Source organism: Eubalaena glacialis, chromosome 9 (genome assembly GCF_028564815.1).
Source record: "Eubalaena glacialis isolate mEubGla1 chromosome 9, mEubGla1.1.hap2.+ XY, whole genome shotgun sequence".
Lineage (NCBI taxonomy): Eukaryota > Metazoa > Chordata > Mammalia > Artiodactyla > Balaenidae > Eubalaena > Eubalaena glacialis.
In genome coordinates this window covers 109341734-109359457 of record NC_083724.1, presented here as the reverse complement: position 1 = coordinate 109359457, position 17724 = coordinate 109341734, and the positions used below count along the sequence as shown (strand labels likewise).

At 51.7% G+C, this 17724-nt stretch overlaps 2 protein-coding genes across 10 annotated transcripts in view; one reads left to right on the top strand and one right to left on the bottom strand.

Moving 5' to 3' along the window:
• BIN3 (bridging integrator 3) overlaps positions 1-2421 on the top strand; it is a 46650-nt gene extending 44229 nt beyond the window's left edge. For 2 of the 3 annotated variants that reach the window (XM_061200693.1, XM_061200694.1), the window contains one exon: positions 1542-2421. In XM_061200693.1, the coding sequence (XP_061056676.1) occupies positions 1542-1688 (147 nt within the window). In that variant the 3' untranslated portion in view covers positions 1689-2421. The remainder of the gene's footprint in view (positions 1-1541) is intronic. The other variant, XR_009702103.1, reaches the window with a different exon arrangement.
• Positions 2422-2627: 206 nt separating this feature from the next.
• Positions 2628-17595, bottom strand: CCAR2 (cell cycle and apoptosis regulator 2). Of its 7 annotated transcripts, none has more exons than XM_061200692.1 (21): positions 17474-17592; positions 16505-16600; positions 16143-16234; positions 15606-15697; positions 15287-15401; positions 15015-15144; positions 14734-14830; positions 10253-10372; positions 8325-8547; positions 8125-8238; positions 7665-7828; positions 7030-7201; positions 6711-6941; positions 6387-6605; positions 5600-5744; positions 5395-5474; positions 4579-4725; positions 4305-4416; positions 4026-4214; positions 3668-3873; positions 2629-3440 (listed from the first exon to the last, which is right to left on the bottom strand). In XM_061200692.1, exons 2-21 carry the CDS (start codon positions 16560-16562, stop codon positions 3396-3398), a joined length of 2751 nt encoding a protein of 916 aa, XP_061056675.1. In that variant the 5' UTR covers positions 16563-16600; positions 17474-17592; the 3' UTR covers positions 2629-3395. The 7 variants fall into 7 exon arrangements, with proteins under 7 accessions (XP_061056673.1, XP_061056671.1, XP_061056672.1 ...); XM_061200691.1 differs by having other exon boundaries at positions 2630-3440; positions 5395-5477; positions 17474-17591; XM_061200690.1 differs by having other exon boundaries at positions 2628-3440; positions 4026-4416; positions 6429-6605; positions 17474-17595.
• Between the last annotated feature and the right edge of the window lie 129 nt (positions 17596-17724).

The following is a 17724-nucleotide window of genomic DNA, read 5'->3' as shown; positions in this document are numbered from 1 at the left end:
CCAAACCCCATGGGAATCATGGGATCAGGACACTTGGGATCAGGACCCCTGAGCAGGATTGATGTTGGAGCCGGGACTTGTTAGTGACCGTGTCCCCAGGGACTCAGGGAAAACGAGGCAGAGAGCTACGTGCATAGGGACGTGAAGGTTCCCACGCTTGCCCCCAGAGCACTGCCCCTGGAGGTGCGGGCTTCCTTCCAGCAGCTTCGCCCTGGGCCGGGGACGGTGTGTTTCAGGAGACCTGTGACTTCCCTGTCCTGTGCCGCTGCTCCCGGACCCGCAGCCACCTGCCCTGCCCCCTCCACCCTGTTGCTCGCAGGAGACAGCTCCAGGCTGCCCAGGTTGGGAGCCAGGGATGCCCTGTAACCAGGCAGCAGGGTGGCGGAGGGTTGTTTACTGCCTCGTCAGCGCCAGCCTCCCCCTCCCGCGGGTGCTGCTGCCATTAGTCACTGGAGAAGTGAGCATTCCTAGTGACTCAGCCTGCGCAGTGCGGCTCAGGGCAGGGAGCTGGGGGGAGGGGGGCCATCCCACTCCCTCCCCCAGCACTAGCCGGGGCCCCGTCCCCTCAGGTGACGACAGTGTTCGGAGACTTTGATTTAGCTCCCCCTCAGCCCAGCTGTGGGAGTGTGGAAGACGGCCTGGCCTGGCCAATAATGGCACTCCAGGTTTCTAGAGAAAGAGAGCTCCTTCTCCCCAGAGACAGCTCGGAGCTGGAGATGGTAACACTTAGGGGTGTTTGAGTGGTGTGGAACACTTTCTTGAAAGTACATGACTTCATTTGGTCGTGAGGTGGAGACTGAGGCAGAAACGGTCCCTGCCCTCCTCCCCTGGGCCTGCTCAGCCCTCAGCCATCTGAGGGCTGCCGATGGGTCCCCCCATTCCTCGGCCTGCCCCCGCCTCGTTCCTGTGCGCCTCTCCCATCCCACCTCTGGTGCCTGTGCAGAGGGAAACAGGGAAGTGAGCCTGGCCTCTGGGCCCTGCTTTCCTGGCTCTGCAGCTAAGGCAGTGATTGATTGGCGTTGGGATGAGCTGGGAAGGGACGGAGGCTGGAACCGTGTTCCCTCTCTCACCTTTACTTCTAAGGCTGGCCCAGGGCTTTGGGAGCTGCTGTGCCCTCTCTCACGGATGAGAGCTTCTCCTAGCTTCTGTAAAGCAGTTAGCCCCTGGTCACAGGGCCTGACTCACTGGCGCCCCCAGGACCCGCCAAGGATCCACCCACACCCCCCAGCCCTTCCCCCTCAGCTGCTTGGAGAGCTCGAAGGCAGAGCCCCCCCTCCACCTCACCAAGGACCTGTCGCTCCCTCTTCTACCCAGGCAGTGGGCAGTGAATGTTCCTGAAGGAGCCGGGGCTGTGGCTGCCACGCAGCTCAAGGGGAGGGGCGGTGGTGGAGGGAAGAGTGGAGTCCAGCCCTGCGCCCTGCTTCCCACAGGCTCCGGCCCTCCGCCCATCCACCTGCCGTGCCCCCGGGGGGTGGGGGCGTGCCGCGGGGCCTGGTGCCCTGGAGCCCACCACCGCCGACCTCCTCCTGCTCCCACCCCAGGTCGTGTACTACTCGGAAATGCACAAGATCTTCGGAGACCTGGCCCAGCAGCTTGCCCAGCCCGGCCGCCCTGACGAGCAGCGGGAGCGGGAGAATGAGGCCAGGCTGAGCGAGCTCCGAGCCCTCTCCATCGTGGCCGATGACTGAGCCCGGCCCTCGAAGACTCTGGAGCACACGGCGGCCTCTCCAGCCTACGCTTTACGAGCTCAGGCTCGGGCATCAGGCAGCAAAGGGCCCTTGCCTGGGAGAAGGATGGGGATAGTGGCAGCTCCTGCTCCACCACCCCAGCCCTTGGGAATGAGCCTGGCACCAGGAGCCCCGAGCAGGCTCTCGCCTCCCCAGTCGTAGCAAGAACCCACAGACAGGTAAGCAGTGTAGACTGTCTTAGGCCCTAAAGAACCGTCCAAAGTGCATCCTGGCCTAGGGCCAGAGCCTGGGCTCTTGTCTGCTCCCTTGAGGTCTTAGCCTGGCTTGCATGGTTGGGATCACGTCTACCTCCAAAAGGGCCACCCTGGGGAGTCACCCACCCTCGCTGCCTTTTCACCTCAGACTCGCCTTTTCTGGGAGAGGCCTCGACACTGCCCTGGGCAACGTGAAAGCCACGGTCTCCCAGCCGCAACGGGCCCCTCACCCCAGCCTCTCGGCAAGACAGCGGCCAGCTCTGCCCAATTCTAGACTTTGGGTCAACTGCAGGGCAGAGCCCCAAGTCTTGCAGCTTCCCTAGGAAGCTGGGACTCAACGCGTGTCAACAGCCTACCCCACAAAAATGTCACAGACCGAGTCACAGGCCTCAGAGCAACAACAGTGGGTTTATGTCTCACCTGATTATTTGGGGTTTTATTTTTCCAAGTAAAGTTTTCAATAAAATGTCTGTACATTGTTGTGCTGTAACTAACTAAAGAGAGAAGGGGAGGAGCCACCCCAAGTCCTTCCCAGACCCCGCAGCAGCCCCTCTCCCGAGCAGCAGGCAGCAGAGCCCAGAGGCTGCGCTGAGGGTTGGGAGGAGGGCGGAGCACAGGCAGACCTAGAAGAGGGGCGAGGCGAGAGTTACGGAGGACACTTAGTTTGTTTTGACTTTGGTTTATTTAAAAAACAAAAAGCCAAAAAAAAAAAAAAAAAACAGAACACTTTATATACAAAGTCAAACTGAAACCACGGATTATGGAAAGAGGCGAGACTTACGGGGAACAGGGAAAAGGCTGGGCCAGAGCCAATACCACATTCTGAACACGGGGAGCCAGGGAAAAGAGGTGCTGGTTTCTTCTGGCAAGTCTGGGGTGGCTGGAACGCAGTGTTCACTGGCAAACACTGCCCAACGCTGAACGCTCGCTAGCACTGACTGACTCCGTTCCTGCGGTGGCCGCGGGAGACCCTTCCCCCCAGAACCTGCTCCTGTAACCTGGCAGGATTTGTGCCATCCGGAGGAAGGGGCTCTTACCCCCAGCCAGCTTCCGCGTCTGTTTCTTCAGTTTATTGGCATCAGACCTTATAACAGACTCAAAAAGCCTTTTCCTCCCGTCTTATTCTAAACTGGAAGAGGACAGGAGAAAGCACAAGACGAAAGGGCCCCAGGAGGAATCCCAAGGTAGAGGGCAAAATGACATTCGAGGGGTGCAGAAGATGTTGGATTTAGTTGCAAGTGGAACCGGCTTCCTCACTCATCCGTCCCACACGGCACAGACAGACCCCACCCTGACGGCCTGAGCTCCTCTACAGAGGCCGAGCGCAGGGGTCAGCCACCCCTGCCTATGGCTCCCAGGTCCTGCTCCAGCTTCTTTCTAGAACCAAAAGGGCTCTAACTTCAGCAGGCTCCATCGCTGACCTCACAGGATGGCAGCTCCTGCACCAGGCCCCTCAGTTGCTAGGTGCTGGCTCCTCCTTCTCTACCCAGCTGTCTGCCTGTTTGAAACAGATGTAACGAGAATCGGGACTCAGAGGAAGGGCCGAGAGCCGAGGACTACTGAGCACTTCCTCCTGGGAGACTCCAGGGTGCCAGCTGCTGACTGATCGATTCCATAAGAAACTAGCGGATAGAGGCGGAGGCAAGGCGAACCTGGGCCCGGCCCCGTGCCGGCTGCCCTGACCCAGCCTCCCCGCCCGGCGGCCGGCTCTCCCAGGAGGCTCACCTTTTCAACCATCCGCTGCACCTCAAGCTGCAGGGGGGTCAGGCGCCTTCGGAACTCCTGTAGCAGCCGCTGAAACTGGTGCTTCTGTCGCTCCGCCGTCCGGGCCGTCTCCTCAGCCTCGGCCAGCCGGGTTCTCAGCTCCTGCATCTCTGCGGCCAGTGTCTTATTCGTCACTTCAGTGGCTGAGAAGCGGTTATGGCTCTCCTCTGGCGGGGGAAGACAGGAAAGACTGCCAAGCTAAGGAGGGGAGCGTAGGGCGAGAGGCCTCCAGGCCTGAGGGGCTGAGGGGCGGGCCTCCCGCTCGTCTCCTCGCGTCTGCGCCCGGCCGCGACAGGCCCCCGCGCCGCCAGCCACTCACCCAGCTTCAGCTCCAGTGTGTGAATCTTGTTCTCCAGGTAGAGCCGCCCGCTGTCCTGCTGCTCCGCACGCTGCAGCAGGTTCCCCACGTTGATGAGGCTGCCGTTGTGGGACACCAGGCCCTTGTGCTCCACAGGGGCAGCGCCCGGCTTGGCACTCTTCCCAGGAGGAGGGAGCAGGTCCAGGTTTCCTAGAAGGGCCGTGAAAAGACTCAGGGATGGTCCCGGGAGAAAGCAGCCTGCTCCGCCGTCCCCAGAAGGCCGCAGAGCACAGTACGCACCGAAGAGCACCTCCTCAGGGAGCCCCCCGTCCGGGCCCTCCGGGCGGCTGTACTGAAGGCTCCGATACTGGCAGATGTTCTGGGCCACCACCCTGCTGACCAGCTGTTTGGCCTGTAGGAAGCACACACCCAAGATGCCCACGGATGAGAAGGTGCAAGTCCCCCCACAATACCGTGCAAGAACCTAGAACCACAGCATCCCGAGCCGCGCGTGCACACAAGGATGTCAGGCGAGGCATCTCAGAGAGGCCTAGGGCGGGGCATGAGAAGGCACCTGCTCTGCGCTGAGCCGGAGCCCAAGGGTAAGCAGGATCCTCTCCAAGTCTCGCCGATGCAAGTAGCCACACCAGTTGGCATCAAAGAAGACAAAAGCAAGAAGACAGTCCAGAGGGAGCACAGGAGAGGGGTCCAGCTCCTTGGGCTAAAAGAGAAACAAGGATGAACAGGATTTACAAACAGGTCCCTTGATGCTAAATCACCCAGGACGAAGCCCTTATAAAATCTAGCCGCTTGATATTTAAAATGGAAAACCAACAAGGACCTCCTGTACAGCACAGGGAACTCTGCTCAGTGTTATGTGGCAGCCTGGATGGGAGGGGAGTCTGGGGGAGAATGGATACTTGTACATGTATGGCTGAGTCCCTTTGCCGTGCACCTGAAACTACCACAACATTGTTAATCGGCTATACTCCAACATAAAAAGAAAAGTCTAAAAAAAAAAAAATCAAGCAGCTTGGCTGACACACTCACACCCTTCCAGTTAGAGACCTGACCCTGGGCCAGGCAAGTCCCTTGGCCTGTAACCAAAGGCCTCTTTGGGGCACTTTCGCCCCAGGGGCTGTCACACACAGAGGAACCTTGGGTGCTCCCAGGTCAGACAGCTCGCTCAGATCCGCCCTGATGGAGATACGGAAGTGCTCTCCTCGATCCTACGAGCATGCCATCCCATAAGCCAAGAACCACCTTTTGTCTTTCGTCAATCAGACGATGCCAAAGGTCATTTAGGAAAAGCACCCCTTTCCCAGGAGTGAGGCAGAGGCCTTGCTAAGCTTCCCTGTCACTGAGACCCAGAAAGGCACAGAGGTCTCACCATGTCCTGAAGGGATGAGAACTCCATCTCTGACTGATTCGAGGCAACCGACCGGACCTCGGAATCCTCCAGCTTGGCTCCTGCTACAGAAAGCCCGAGATGAACTTGGAGCCGGGAGCACACAGGCCCGGACTGGCTCCACACACAGCCAGAACGGGAGCCACAGAGCCAGGAAGCCGCCACCCAGGGCAGGCGCCAGACATACCGAACTCCTCCTCCCCATCGTCCCTCAGGAGCAGCAGTTCTGGGTCCAGGGCCATCTCACAGAGGTCCTCGGACACCTCGCCCCGGGGTTTCTCTTCTTCCTCTCCCCCAGAAGATGGGGGTTTGGGCAAAAGCCCGTCTTCCTTCTAGGAGAAGCAGACCAAGATGATGAGAGGAACTGCCCCTGTGACTACCAACAATAACAACGGTTAACATCTGTGCGTCAGCCGCGTTCAGGCACCGCGCCGAAGGCGCATATGCAACGTCTCATTTAACATACTTCGTTACATGGGGGTCACAGAGCAGACCAGGGCGAGTTCCAGACACCTGGGATTTTCCTCAAGAGTCAGTCTCAGTCCCGTAAGAAATTTGTTTACTTGACAGTATTTAGGCAGGAAGAAGACCCACGTGCTTTAGAAATGTTTAAGAAAATGCAGTGTTCTAGTTAACCGTCAGGTAATCAAAACACCCGTACCCATCAAAGCGTTCCTATTAACGGAGACTTCCGCGCTGCCGTGTCAACCACGCTTCCCTTCACTGCTCCAGGCCCGCCTCCCTTCTCCCAGGTACACCAACCACCTCTGGGCTGTGTGGCCACGTGTGAGACTTAAGCGCCCCTCACCTGAGTCACACCAGGGCCACAGAGCGCGCGCGCGCAGTGAGCGAGGGGTGATGAGAGAAGACCCATAAAGCACTCTGAGCAGCGCTGGTGCCACACAGCGCCCCAGTTCTGTTCAGCATTACCATGTGCAGCCCCAGTGCCCGTGCACGGGGGCAGAGGTACTCACCGGCGGGGCATCTGACTCGGCAGCTGTGCCCTCACTCTGTACCTCATCCTTGGACTCCTTGGCCTCCTCCTTGACTGCTTCTTCCTCCTTGGCCGCCTCCTCCTTCTCAGGTTCAGGTGCGGCCACGACCTTTTCAGGAAGGCTCAGCAGCATCTTATAAATCCTATAGCCAAAATCCCTCTGCAGCATCTCCAGAAACAGCTCAGCCAACACCATCACCTGGTGGAAGAGGCAACAAGGGGTCACGAGCATCAAAAAATGGGGTGTTCCAAACCCCGCCATCCTATACGCCCTGCCCCACAGCCCCCAGACTCCTACACCTACCTCAAAAGAGATCCTTTCTTTTGGCCTCCGGTCCTCCACGATACTATGGATGGACAGGTTTACACAGCTGGGGCGTGCCATGACAGCAGGTTCTAGAGGGGGTGGAGGGGCCTCTGGGAGATCGGTGTCCATTTCCTGCTGTGCAGTGACCTCCGGATTCTCTGCATTCTGTTTAGAGGTGTCTGCTGCCTGCTCTGATGCATCAGCTGCCTGTTCTGTAGGCTCTGTTTCCTGTGACGAAAAGTCAAGAGCTATGACCAACTGGGTCCAGGGGTTAGGGCCCCTACTTTCCCCACGTGTTCGTAAGGCTCAGCCTCACCACTGGCACCTCCTGGGGCGGGGGAGCTGCCTCTGCAGCTTTCTGCTGGCACAGGGCCTCCCACTCTTCCAAAGTAGGCATGATGGTCCAGATGTCCGGCAGGTACACCACCACGGTCTGGAGCCGCCTCGGGGGTCCCAGCTGCAGGTACTGAAACTCAGCAAAGCGCCACCTGCTCACAGCAAAAGGAAAAATGCAGTACTGACCCATGACATTCGTGAGGGCTTCAGTTTCCAATCAGCATTTAATGAACACATACTGTGTGCCAAGCTCTGACAGTACAGAAATAAAAGATATAGACCAAGTCCTCAAGAAATGGTTAGTCAGTGGGGAGAGACAAGTAAGCAGACAATTACTATCCGAGGTGCCATGGCAACAAGGAGTACGGAATGTGGCTGGGGGGCCACATCTGACGAGCCTTGGAGGGTCAGCTGGCCTTCAACACACTTACACACCCCTCGCCGTGCTCACGACCACGGCGACCACTGCAAGGGCTGGAGGGAGGGGGTGATGAGCGGGGACTAGGGGACAGACGGGAACTAACAGGTCAGAAAGGCCCAGCAGAAGCCTGGCTCCCTGCTGGGTCTCGCCAACTCACTGGGCAGCCACAGACAACAGCTCGGGCAGCCACTCACCACTTGGTGCAGGCACTCAAGTCGATGCCGGTCTGGGCTTGCGCGCAGCGGATGGCGGTGCGGACGAGCACCTGCGGGTCGCCCTTGGGGTCGAGGCCGTCCAGAGAAGGAGACCACTCGCCCCCCACCAACACTACCTCCTCTTCTTTCTGGCCCAGCAAAAACTGCAAAAAGAGACCAGGGGTAAGAAACGAAAAACCAATCACATGGGTCTCCCACAGGGAGGCAACCTGCCGCCGGTGGGGAACAAAGGGTCTGCCACACTGGGGGCGGGAGGGGTATCTCTACCCGTGAATGTGAACCCCACATAATTCTGATAAGAAAGAACATCTCTCAGCCACGCTGTCCTCCTGGTAAAACGACAGGTATCTCAGCCCCGGAACCCCGTTTCTCTGAGTTCCTGAGCAGGAACCGAACATCGTCAGTGAGCGAGTCTTGCCCCCTGGGCTCCAGTTCTTACTTTAATTTGCTTCAGAGGATGTTCTGGCGTCTCCCTTGGCTCAGCCACGTCATCCACGAAGAGCATGCAACAGCGATACAATTCCTCCAGCCCCGGGGAAGAGAGCAGCAGTACCTGGTAGGGACGGCAGAAAGGAGACACTCGAGAGCTTTCTCAGCCTCCAACGACGGGACAAAGAGGCAGGACCCCAGCCAACTCACCTTGGAACTGTAAGCAGGGTCACTGTCTGTGGGCGCGGGCTCAGCACCAGCGTCTGGAGCTGCCTCCTTCTCAGGAGATGCCTGGATGCGGCTTGGATGATGGAGGGAGAAGGGCTGGCTCAGAGGGAAGGCCGACAGCCAGCTCAGATGCACAGCCAGAAAATCTGAGGGAACCAGCAGGGTGCGGTAACGGCGCTGGAGTTCTAAGAAGTCACAGGTGGGGCTATGGGAAGAAAGCAAGGAATTCCAGATTGAGCAAAGACTAAATTATTTTTAAAAATGGAACCATAAAAGACTTGAAAGAAAAAGGGAGCAGATTATTTTATAATCTGAGAAAAGTAGAGCTTTCTAAGTAAGACACTTCTGAAAAGATAAAAATGGATCAGACTTGACCACTAAAATATTACAACCTCTAGTGGCAAAATAAAGTCAATCTGGGGAAGGAAAAAAAAAAAGACATCTGCAATATGTGACAGAGAAAAGAGTCACTGTCTTAATATAAAAGGAACCCACAAGTCACTAACAGAGTTCACAAGTCTAAGAGAAAACTGGAAAAACTGACAGCAACAGATAACTTAGAAAAAGAAATGAGACTTAGAAGCTCATGAAAATATGCTCAATCTCACTCATAATTAAATTCAAATCAGGGTATCACTCTTCACCTATCAGACCGACAAAGATCACAAAGCTGGATAACACAGCGTTGGCAACGGCTGGGGTGCAAGAGCCTCACACCTCGTGTGAGAACGTAAACCGACACCGCCTCCGTGAGAGGCCTGGCAGTATCTGTCGAGGCTGACAGACCTGTGAGCCAGCTACGCCATTTCTAGGAATTGAGCTCAATAAAATGCTTGCACCTGTCCACGCAGATGTACAGAGAAGGATGTTTATTATTACAACAATGTTTAGGATAATTAAAGACTAAAAGGAGAACTGGTTAAATAAATTCTGGTCCATCCATTTAGTAGAATGCTGTGCAGTTGCTAAAAAGAATGAGATCAGTCTAATAAACTTTAACGTGGAATAAATTCCAAGACAAGTGAAAAAGCAAAGTACTGAACAGTATGTACAATAGGTTTCCAGTTGTGTTTTAAAAAAAAAAACACAGCTGTGTGTGTGTGGCTAATTGTTAGCAGTCGTGTTCTGACCACATGAGGAGGCTCTATATTCACCCCTCCAGTGGTGATGATGTGGGGACCAGTATCTCATCAGATTAACCTTGGGAGGCAGGTGGGTCAGCATGGAGAATAAGAGGCCCTGCCTGGGCCTGGGGAGAGGAAGCGGTGACAGGGGAAGAGCAGTGGCAGCCCTCCTTCCCTGCCATCTTGAGGAGGAGGTGCCAGGAGGCTGCCCTCACCTCAGCTCGGACTTAGGTGGACTTGGCTTTGGGGCCTTATCTCTAATACAGCAGCTGGAGCCCTGCATCTCCCCTGCTAGATGGAATCTGGAATTGCTCATCTACTTCTCAGTCAGTCAGTTTCTACGTGTGAGAAGTAAGCTTGCGGGCCAGTGACCTCATACATGCTGTAGCACTTAAAAAATAATTTAGAGCTTCCCTGGGAAACCAGTCCCAGGGTTCCTATGACCCACAATTTCTACCTGACTTATAACTGGTATTGGGTACCTGGATTTTGATTGATAAGCCTTAATTATAGCCTGGCATAACAATTTCTGGTGATCAAATCATAAAGTTCTATCAAGGGCACCCATGTCAGTGGTGCTATGCTGGTCAGAACTTGAGATTTTGAAGTAAAAAATCTGTCACATTAAAAAAACAAAAATGAAACAAAAAGGTCATGAGCGCGCGCGCGCGCACACACACACACACACACACACACGCGCGCTCTTACTCCCAGACTATATCTCACTTACACAAGAAACCGTTACCAGCTACAAGTCTCACCCCCCACCCCAGCCTCACCACTCACCTGTCCACAGTGTAGGGAGTGAGATGGACTCGGTAAGGAGGCAGGTCATGCCTTGGTTTCTTAGCACCCCAAGGCTCTCCACCAGCCCGCTGTTTGCGTTTCTTGGAGTCATAGTCATCGCTGGAGGTTGATCCATTACCAGAAGGAAGAGACCACACTGTTACATACAGATTCAGTACATACTGGCCTGAAAAGAACTAGAAACAATCTGAATCCCCAACTTTAAAGAAATGGATAAAGAAGCCATGCTAACAGTCATATAAGAGTGTTATAAAAGACATTAAGATGGATATTTAAATGCTTTTAATAACACAGAAAACCATTCATGTTAAACAAGAAGAATTATATGGAACACTATATATACACTATATATACAGTGCCTCAAATGTGCCAAAAAAGCTTTAAAAAGAAATAAAATATTAATGGTGGATACCTCTGACAGATGAAAGTGATGAATAATTTTCTTATATTTAATATAATTTTTTGAAATGAGAAAAAGAATTTAACTGATTTTTTTTCTACCAAGATATATATACATATGGCACCATGCTATAGGTTCTGTCAAGTTTCATTAAAAGAGACAGTTCTAGTAAAAACCCTTAACACTACACATTAGAGTCATAAAAATACTGAAACCCTTTGATCCAGTAATTTCACTCTTAAAAATTTATCCCAAGGAAGTTAATTCAGAAGAAAAAAGGTTATATATATAGTAGAAAAAATTCAAGCCGAGTAAGAAAACCACGTGTGGGACTTCCCTGGTGGCGCCATGGTTAAGAATCCTCCTGCCAATGCAGGGGACACGGGTTCGAGCCCTGGTCCGGGAAGATCCCACATGCCGCGGAGCAGCTAAGTCCATCTGCCACAACTACTGAGCCTGCGCTCTAGAGCCCACGTGCCACAACTACTGAAGCCCCTGCACCTAGAGCCCGTGCTCCGCAACAAGAGAAGCCACCGCAATGAGAAGCCTGCGCACCGCAACGAGGAGTAGCCCCCGCTCGCCGCAACTAGAGAAAGCCCGCGCGCAGCAACAAAGACCCAACACAGCCAAAAATAAAATAAATAAATAAATTTATATTAAAAAAAAAACCATGTGTGTATCTAGCAATCCTGAATTTTTATAGTAAATAAGTAATCATACAGCCATTAAAACAATTATGAGGATTACAGTGCAATATGGAACAGATGTTCGGTAAGAACGTATAAAAAAATCTGAACTCAAAGATTTAAATTATAAAAAGTATGCAGATATATAGATAAAGACTAGAAATGAACATGGGGGGAAAAAGTGGCAGAAAGTAAATTTGCTTTTCAAAATTATTTTCTAAAGGTCTTTAAGAATGGTTACCTTGGGGATAGGGGGGAAGATAAGGGTAAGAGATTAAGAGGTACAAACTACTATGTACAAAATAAATAAGATACAAAGGTGTAATGCACAGCACAGGGAATACAGCCAACATTTTATAACTTTAAATGGAGTAAAACTGCTATGTTGTACACCTGGAACTAATACAATATTGTAAATCAACTATACTTTAATTTAAAAGTTTTTAAATGGTTACCTTTAAAAGGAAAGAGGGAATGATATATTTTTATAGTATTTTTAACTTTATATAATAGCATGCACTACTTTATACATTTTTGTAATAAATCACTTATTATAGTATCACTATGTTATGGGGGCAATAAATAAAAATAATAGAAGAGAAAAAACCTTTAGACCATTATAAAATGCCAGACTGATAAGGGGAAAAAACCCCCATGTCTCACAAGGGAAATAAAATCCATTGTCAATTCTTCGTGCTGAGGTAATGCCAAGTTGATTATATTTACCAGAAGGTGTCTACTCTTTCCCTTTAGACCTGCCTGGGTTGTTTCCCTAGTCATTACACCCCTGAGTAACAAACTTGATTATATTTAACACAAAGTTCTTCTTTTCTCATATTTCTGCCTGGGTAATTTCCTTGTTCATAGCATCTCCCTCCAAAAGCTGCCTTCTAATCTTGCCCTTGTGGGATGTCAGTGCTTCTCTGTCTCTAACAGAACTGTTCCAAAGTCATTTTGACAACTCTCTTCAGCTCACCCATGACTGAAGTGAACTCTTCAGTAAATGCTGTCAACCTCAAGTTAAAGTGGATGTTCCAGTGAATCCTGTAAACTCAACGACCAGTTTTCTCCCCTTATTGTGAATTGTCAGGAACAGGTTATAAGGCATGACCAGTGGAAGCCATCTCCGTAACCCCAGCAGGATACTGAGACGGTATATCCAGCTGGATAGCCCTGTCTAAAAACCGCAGTAGCTCAGCATTAGCAATCCAAAGGAGACACTGTTTCCTGCCCCCCAAAACCTGAAGTTCAAAATAAAACCTGGTTTCCAGTCAAACGCTAACATGGGTGACTCTATTATAAATTGTTGTTCCCCCTCAGGGTGACCTCATTCCTACTGCCCCCTTTGCAGAATGACTCTGCAAATTCTCTCTACTGACTGATGGTAATATCTCCCTCCCAATGGTCATGTCTCCTTTCTCGAGAAGCCATGACACTGAAGCATTATGGCCAAAGTAACAGAACATAGGTCTTGCACGGGGCTTGGCATGTCCAGGACAATCAAATGCAACTGGCTATACAGAAAGGCTGAATGTGAACCTAAAGCAGAAAGTCAATAGCAGCCACTAATTTCCACCCAGGCTACATTATCCCTGAGGGCACCTGCTGTGATTTTGAGCTACATTATCCCTGAGGGCACCTGCTGTGATTCTGAAGGAAGCCTTTAATAAACTCACAGAATGTGAGAGGTGGAAAGTCCTTGGAAATTTTGAAGACCAAGAAGATGGGTGTATGCAAAACGTATACCAGTAACTCGAGAATGAAAGAGTGTTTCAAGCAGAGACACTGTGGAAAACAATCCTACACAATCAAAGCTTTCCCGCCTCCTTAGTGTTCACGTGACCTATCCCGAGGGAACAAACAGTAGCTTCAGCACAGAGACTAGCTACATCACTTTGCCTAAACTTTTTCTCTGAGGAACTCCATGCTCCTTTTACATGTTCTCAGTGGACTGCATTCTCAGCCCATGTAATAATCTACTGGCCTCTGGGATAGGGGGCTGTTTCCTTCTCAGAACAGTTCTCATTTCAAAGAGAACCAGAACATGAGAACACTTTCTAGAGTGATGGAAATGTTCTGTATCTTAATAGGGGTGAGAGTTACACAGGATTTTCCATTTGTCAAAACTGTCCATCTAAGATTTGTGCACATCAACCTAAATAAATTTTACCTTAAAAAAAAAAAAAAATCAAGTACAAGGCAGGGAGTAAATGAAAAAGAATGGCAGATACTGATACTTGTTTAAACTGGGTGATGGATATATGAAAGTTCATCATCCTTTTTTACTTACTATGCTTATACTTGAAACTTTTCATAATAAAAACTTACAGTGAAGACAGACAGAACTAGAACAAGTCTTAAGCAAACTAGTCTAGAGCGTAACCCCTACGGATATAAACAAAAACTTCTAGGGAGAAAGTAAGGCAGGATAAGGAACGTGTGAGCCAGAGAGAACAGGAAGCGTGCTCCTGGCAGTCCCCAACGCTCACAGATGATACAGGATGGCCTGGGATGCCCCAAAGGCCCAAATCCACCACGCCTGCTCCACACAAGGCCATGCCTGCATGTCCACGGCACAGACCTGGATTTCTGGGCAGAGTGCAACATACACAGTCTATCACACCACTGAACTGTACAGTGTATTTAAAGAAACACGTTTGGTACTAAGAATTAAATTATGCACTGGAGGAAACTAAAAGACAAAACAAATGCACAAACATAAAAAAACAGAAACAGACTCACAGGTATAGAGAACATACTGGTGGTCACTAGAGGGGAGGAGGCTGGGGGGAATCGGCAAAATAGGTGAAGAGGTATTAAGAGGTACAAACTTCCAGTTATAAAACAAGTCATGGGGATGTAACATACAGCTTTGAGGATATACTCAATACTACAGTAATAACTTTGTATGGTGACAGATGGTAACTAGCTATTGTGGTGATCACCTCGTAATATATAAAAATATCCAATCTACTGGTATAATATTGTAAATTATGCTTCAATTTAAAAAATACACTGCAAAGTTACTTTTTTTGGACAATTACTATTTTCTTGATAGTTTTGATTCTTGGTGTCTCAATCTTACGCACGAGAAATAAAAAGGAAAATTATATATTAAAAAATTCAATGTGATACTTTGAAAAATGAATTACACCAAATCCCTACTTGCTGAACCAGCTTATAAAGTTCCGATATTTGTACATACATCTCAATGTGTCAGCCTATGTCAGGGTAAAGGGACTAGGATCTAGCTGTAGAAGGAGAATGTTAGTGTCAACAGGTGGCAAAAAAAAAAAAAAAAAAAAAAAAGGGACATTCTCTTAGAGGCAAATAAAATAAAACACCTTTCCTTTCCTGCTTGATCATCCTCTTACCTTCGGCCCGGATCCAATCGTCCATGAGGGCCCCGAGCAGGAAATCTGTTCAGGTGGCTCAGATGAAGTGTATGGGATGTTTGGAAGAGACTCAGAGCTGCAGAAAGGAAATGGCTGGTGACTCAAAACCCCTAAATATTTGCCCAACTTTCCTGTCCCTTTCTTCCAGTGCATGAAATACCCACTTCTATTCTGAGAGCAGCAACCTAACAGTTACAAGTCCATTCATCCCGAGTACCCCATAAAGCCACACCCCCAATATCCATGCCACTGGTACTCACGCTTCTGAGGAAAGAGTGGGGGAATCCGGTGAGGCTGGAAGATCAGCTGGGGCTGAGCTCCCAGAATCCCTTGCTTCTGGCCCAGGGCTGCCACATGTAGAAGGGGAGGTGCTGGGGACTTCAGCAGGGGCTGCAGGACAGTAACCAGGAAATTCAGGGCATCCCATAGCTGACCTGCTCACTACCTTGGAAAGATGCAGCCCCAACCCCTTGACCAAAGGAAGGTTCCCTCCCACCCCTTTCCAATAAACATGCCAAGGAGAGATGAATACCTGGTTGGAGAGCGTTTGCACCTTGACAGCGTTCCAGGGCACTGCCTGGCCTGGGTTGTATGCAGCCTTCACCAGCACCTTCTCACCCAGCTGGGGCAGCCGGCCCTTCACCACACTGCCAGCACACAAGCCAGGAGACCCAGTCAGGAGAGAAACCCTGGCCAAGCCACCCTGACTGTCCCTATGAGGCCCTTCCCATCAAGATTTCTCACACCTTGCATAACAACAGCAAAGCAATGGCATTATAGGGGACCCACCAGCATGGTGACAGAACTGAATCCAATAAGCATTTCCAGAAGGCGATCAGCCTTAAGCCTACCTTAGCTGAAAAAAGACCTCTTCATCCACCACCCCAAAGTAGTCATGCAAACTGGTAACAATGCCAGTGAAGACCCGCTGCTTCTCTCCACCCTATAAGAGAAGAGTGCAGTTTAAAGGTAATAGGGAGCATTTGTCCATGCTCTGCCATTAGCATCTCATCTTTATCCACCCCACCCCACTCCCAGCTCAATCAGAGTACTGCACAGAGATTCCCATGGAAGGAAGCATACATATAGAAGGAAGCATATGTACAGTGGACATAATCAATCTACTGGGGGGGAGTCATGCTGATTCTTGGGTCATAAGCTTCTTCTAGGATTTCCAGTTCTTTAATTCCAAGAAGCACCCTAGAGAGCTCGCTAGAGCCAGAACCTAGGACTCCCCAGTCACAGATGTCTAGTCGCCTCTGGACGGGCCAAGGACAGGAGTGTCAGGAAGGATGAACACTGTGATGTAAGAATGAAAGCATCGGGCAACCACGCATGCCGGGGTAGTCCCAAGTGCCGAAACTCACTAGATAGGATGCCCAACCTACCTGAAGGTGCCTGGCATTTTGGGACAGGTCTGTGGCCACAGGAGGAGTGAGCAAACCAGGAGGAGGACCCAGAAGAGATGTTGAAGCTGCGCCTGTTGGGACACAGAAGCAATCCAGAAACTGCACCTACGATCTTAAGCACTAGATTCAGCTAGAGGAAATGGTAAACCCAAAGAGCAAAGTGGATCCAAGCATGTCCCACACAGGGTTTCGCTGACAACTACTGTGGTGATGTTTTTTCCTAAGAAAAGTCAGCGGCAAATTGCACTCCACCAGGGAAACCCCAAAAGCCACATTTTGAAAGACTAACTCCAAAACACACACTTCCCAGTACTAGGCCAGGTAGAGATAAAGGTGATCACCTGAGAAGTTGCGTCCCCCTGGTAGTGGGTTGATCCGCTGGCGCTTAAACTGGGACATTGGGAATGCTGTCCTCTTTCAGAGTCTTGGGGGAAAACCTTCAATCAGAAAAGAAATAAATTAACAGCTCATAGGGAAATTTTCCATCTACCCCAAAAAAGGAACTAAGGATCTTAAGGAAAATGGGGAGATGGATACTGAGAATAAAAAGAGGAGACGGATGGTGAGAATATGAAGAGGAGCAGGAAATGGAGAAATTACAATGTTCCAGTCTGCCCTCACGATAATGCTAGTGGTGGGTGATACTGTTATGCTCTTTCAACGAAAAGGAAACTGAAGCTCGGAGGGACTGAGACTTGCCCGAGGCCACAGAACCAGGTAGGTACAAAACCAGGACTCACACCCAGATCTCCTGACAACTTAGAGCTCCTCTCACTATGCCACGCCACCCTCAGATGGTTGGGGAGAGTGGAGGGTTGGAAAGAGCCCCGATGACATTCATTCATTCAATGCATCCGCCAAAGAGCTCCACGCAAGGCCCGGAAAAATGGAGGAGGCTGCTGCCGGAGAGGAGATGGTGTGGGCCCTCTCCCCGGAAGCCCGGCCCGTTGTTCCCCGGACGGGCGGGTGAGAAGACAGCTCCGTGGCCCGGCCGAACGCGAATCCGGCTGCGCGCCCGCCCTCTTGCTCCCGCGCTCCCCGGCCCTCGGCGCCCGCCTCAGCAGCCGCCGGCGCCGGGTCTCCCGGGCCGGGCCGCGGCCAGGCCACCGTGGGAGGACGAGGGCGCGCGGCTTCTCCTCCTCCCGCCCGCCCCCAGGGCCGAGGCCGTTGCCAGGGAGACGGAACTTGCAGGCCGAAGGGGGGCTCGGCCCCTTCCGCGCCCGGTTCATCTTCGAGGCCCGGCCCTCGCAGCCCCTCGGCCAGGGGAGGGGCGAAGAGGCAGAGGGGCGGCGGAAGGCCCCCCAACCCACCTGCGGGCCAGGGCCGCGACACCGGGGGGACAAAGACACCCGGAACCACCACAGCCGCTGCTGCTGCCGCCACCGGAAACGCCTCTCCGGAAACGCGACCACTGGTCGGAAGCTGCCTCTCTCCCGGATATGGTCCCTCCCTCCTCGCCACTGACCTCTCCCTTCCCCCACCCCGGCCTGCCATCCCGCTCCAACTGTGGAGCGGAAGTGCGCTTTCCCCGATCGGATGCGCGTTAGGAAGCCGCGCCTCA

What these genes read in the sequence shown, in the direction of transcription:
- CCAR2 (XM_061200685.1), bottom strand. Translation starts at nt 16,562, where the DNA reads ATGTCCCAGTTTAAGCGCCAGCGGATCAACCCACTACCAGGGGGACGC. An exon ending in CGATTGGATCCGGGCCGAAG is followed by an intron (nt 10,373 to 14,733) that starts GTAAGAGGATGA and finishes ATCAACCTCCAG; the next exon opens with CGATGACTATGACTCCAAGA. An exon ending in TGCAGCGGATGGTTGAAAAG is followed by an intron (nt 3,441 to 3,667) that starts GTGAGCCTCCTG and finishes TGTTTCAAACAG; the next exon opens with GCAGACAGCTGGGTAGAGAA.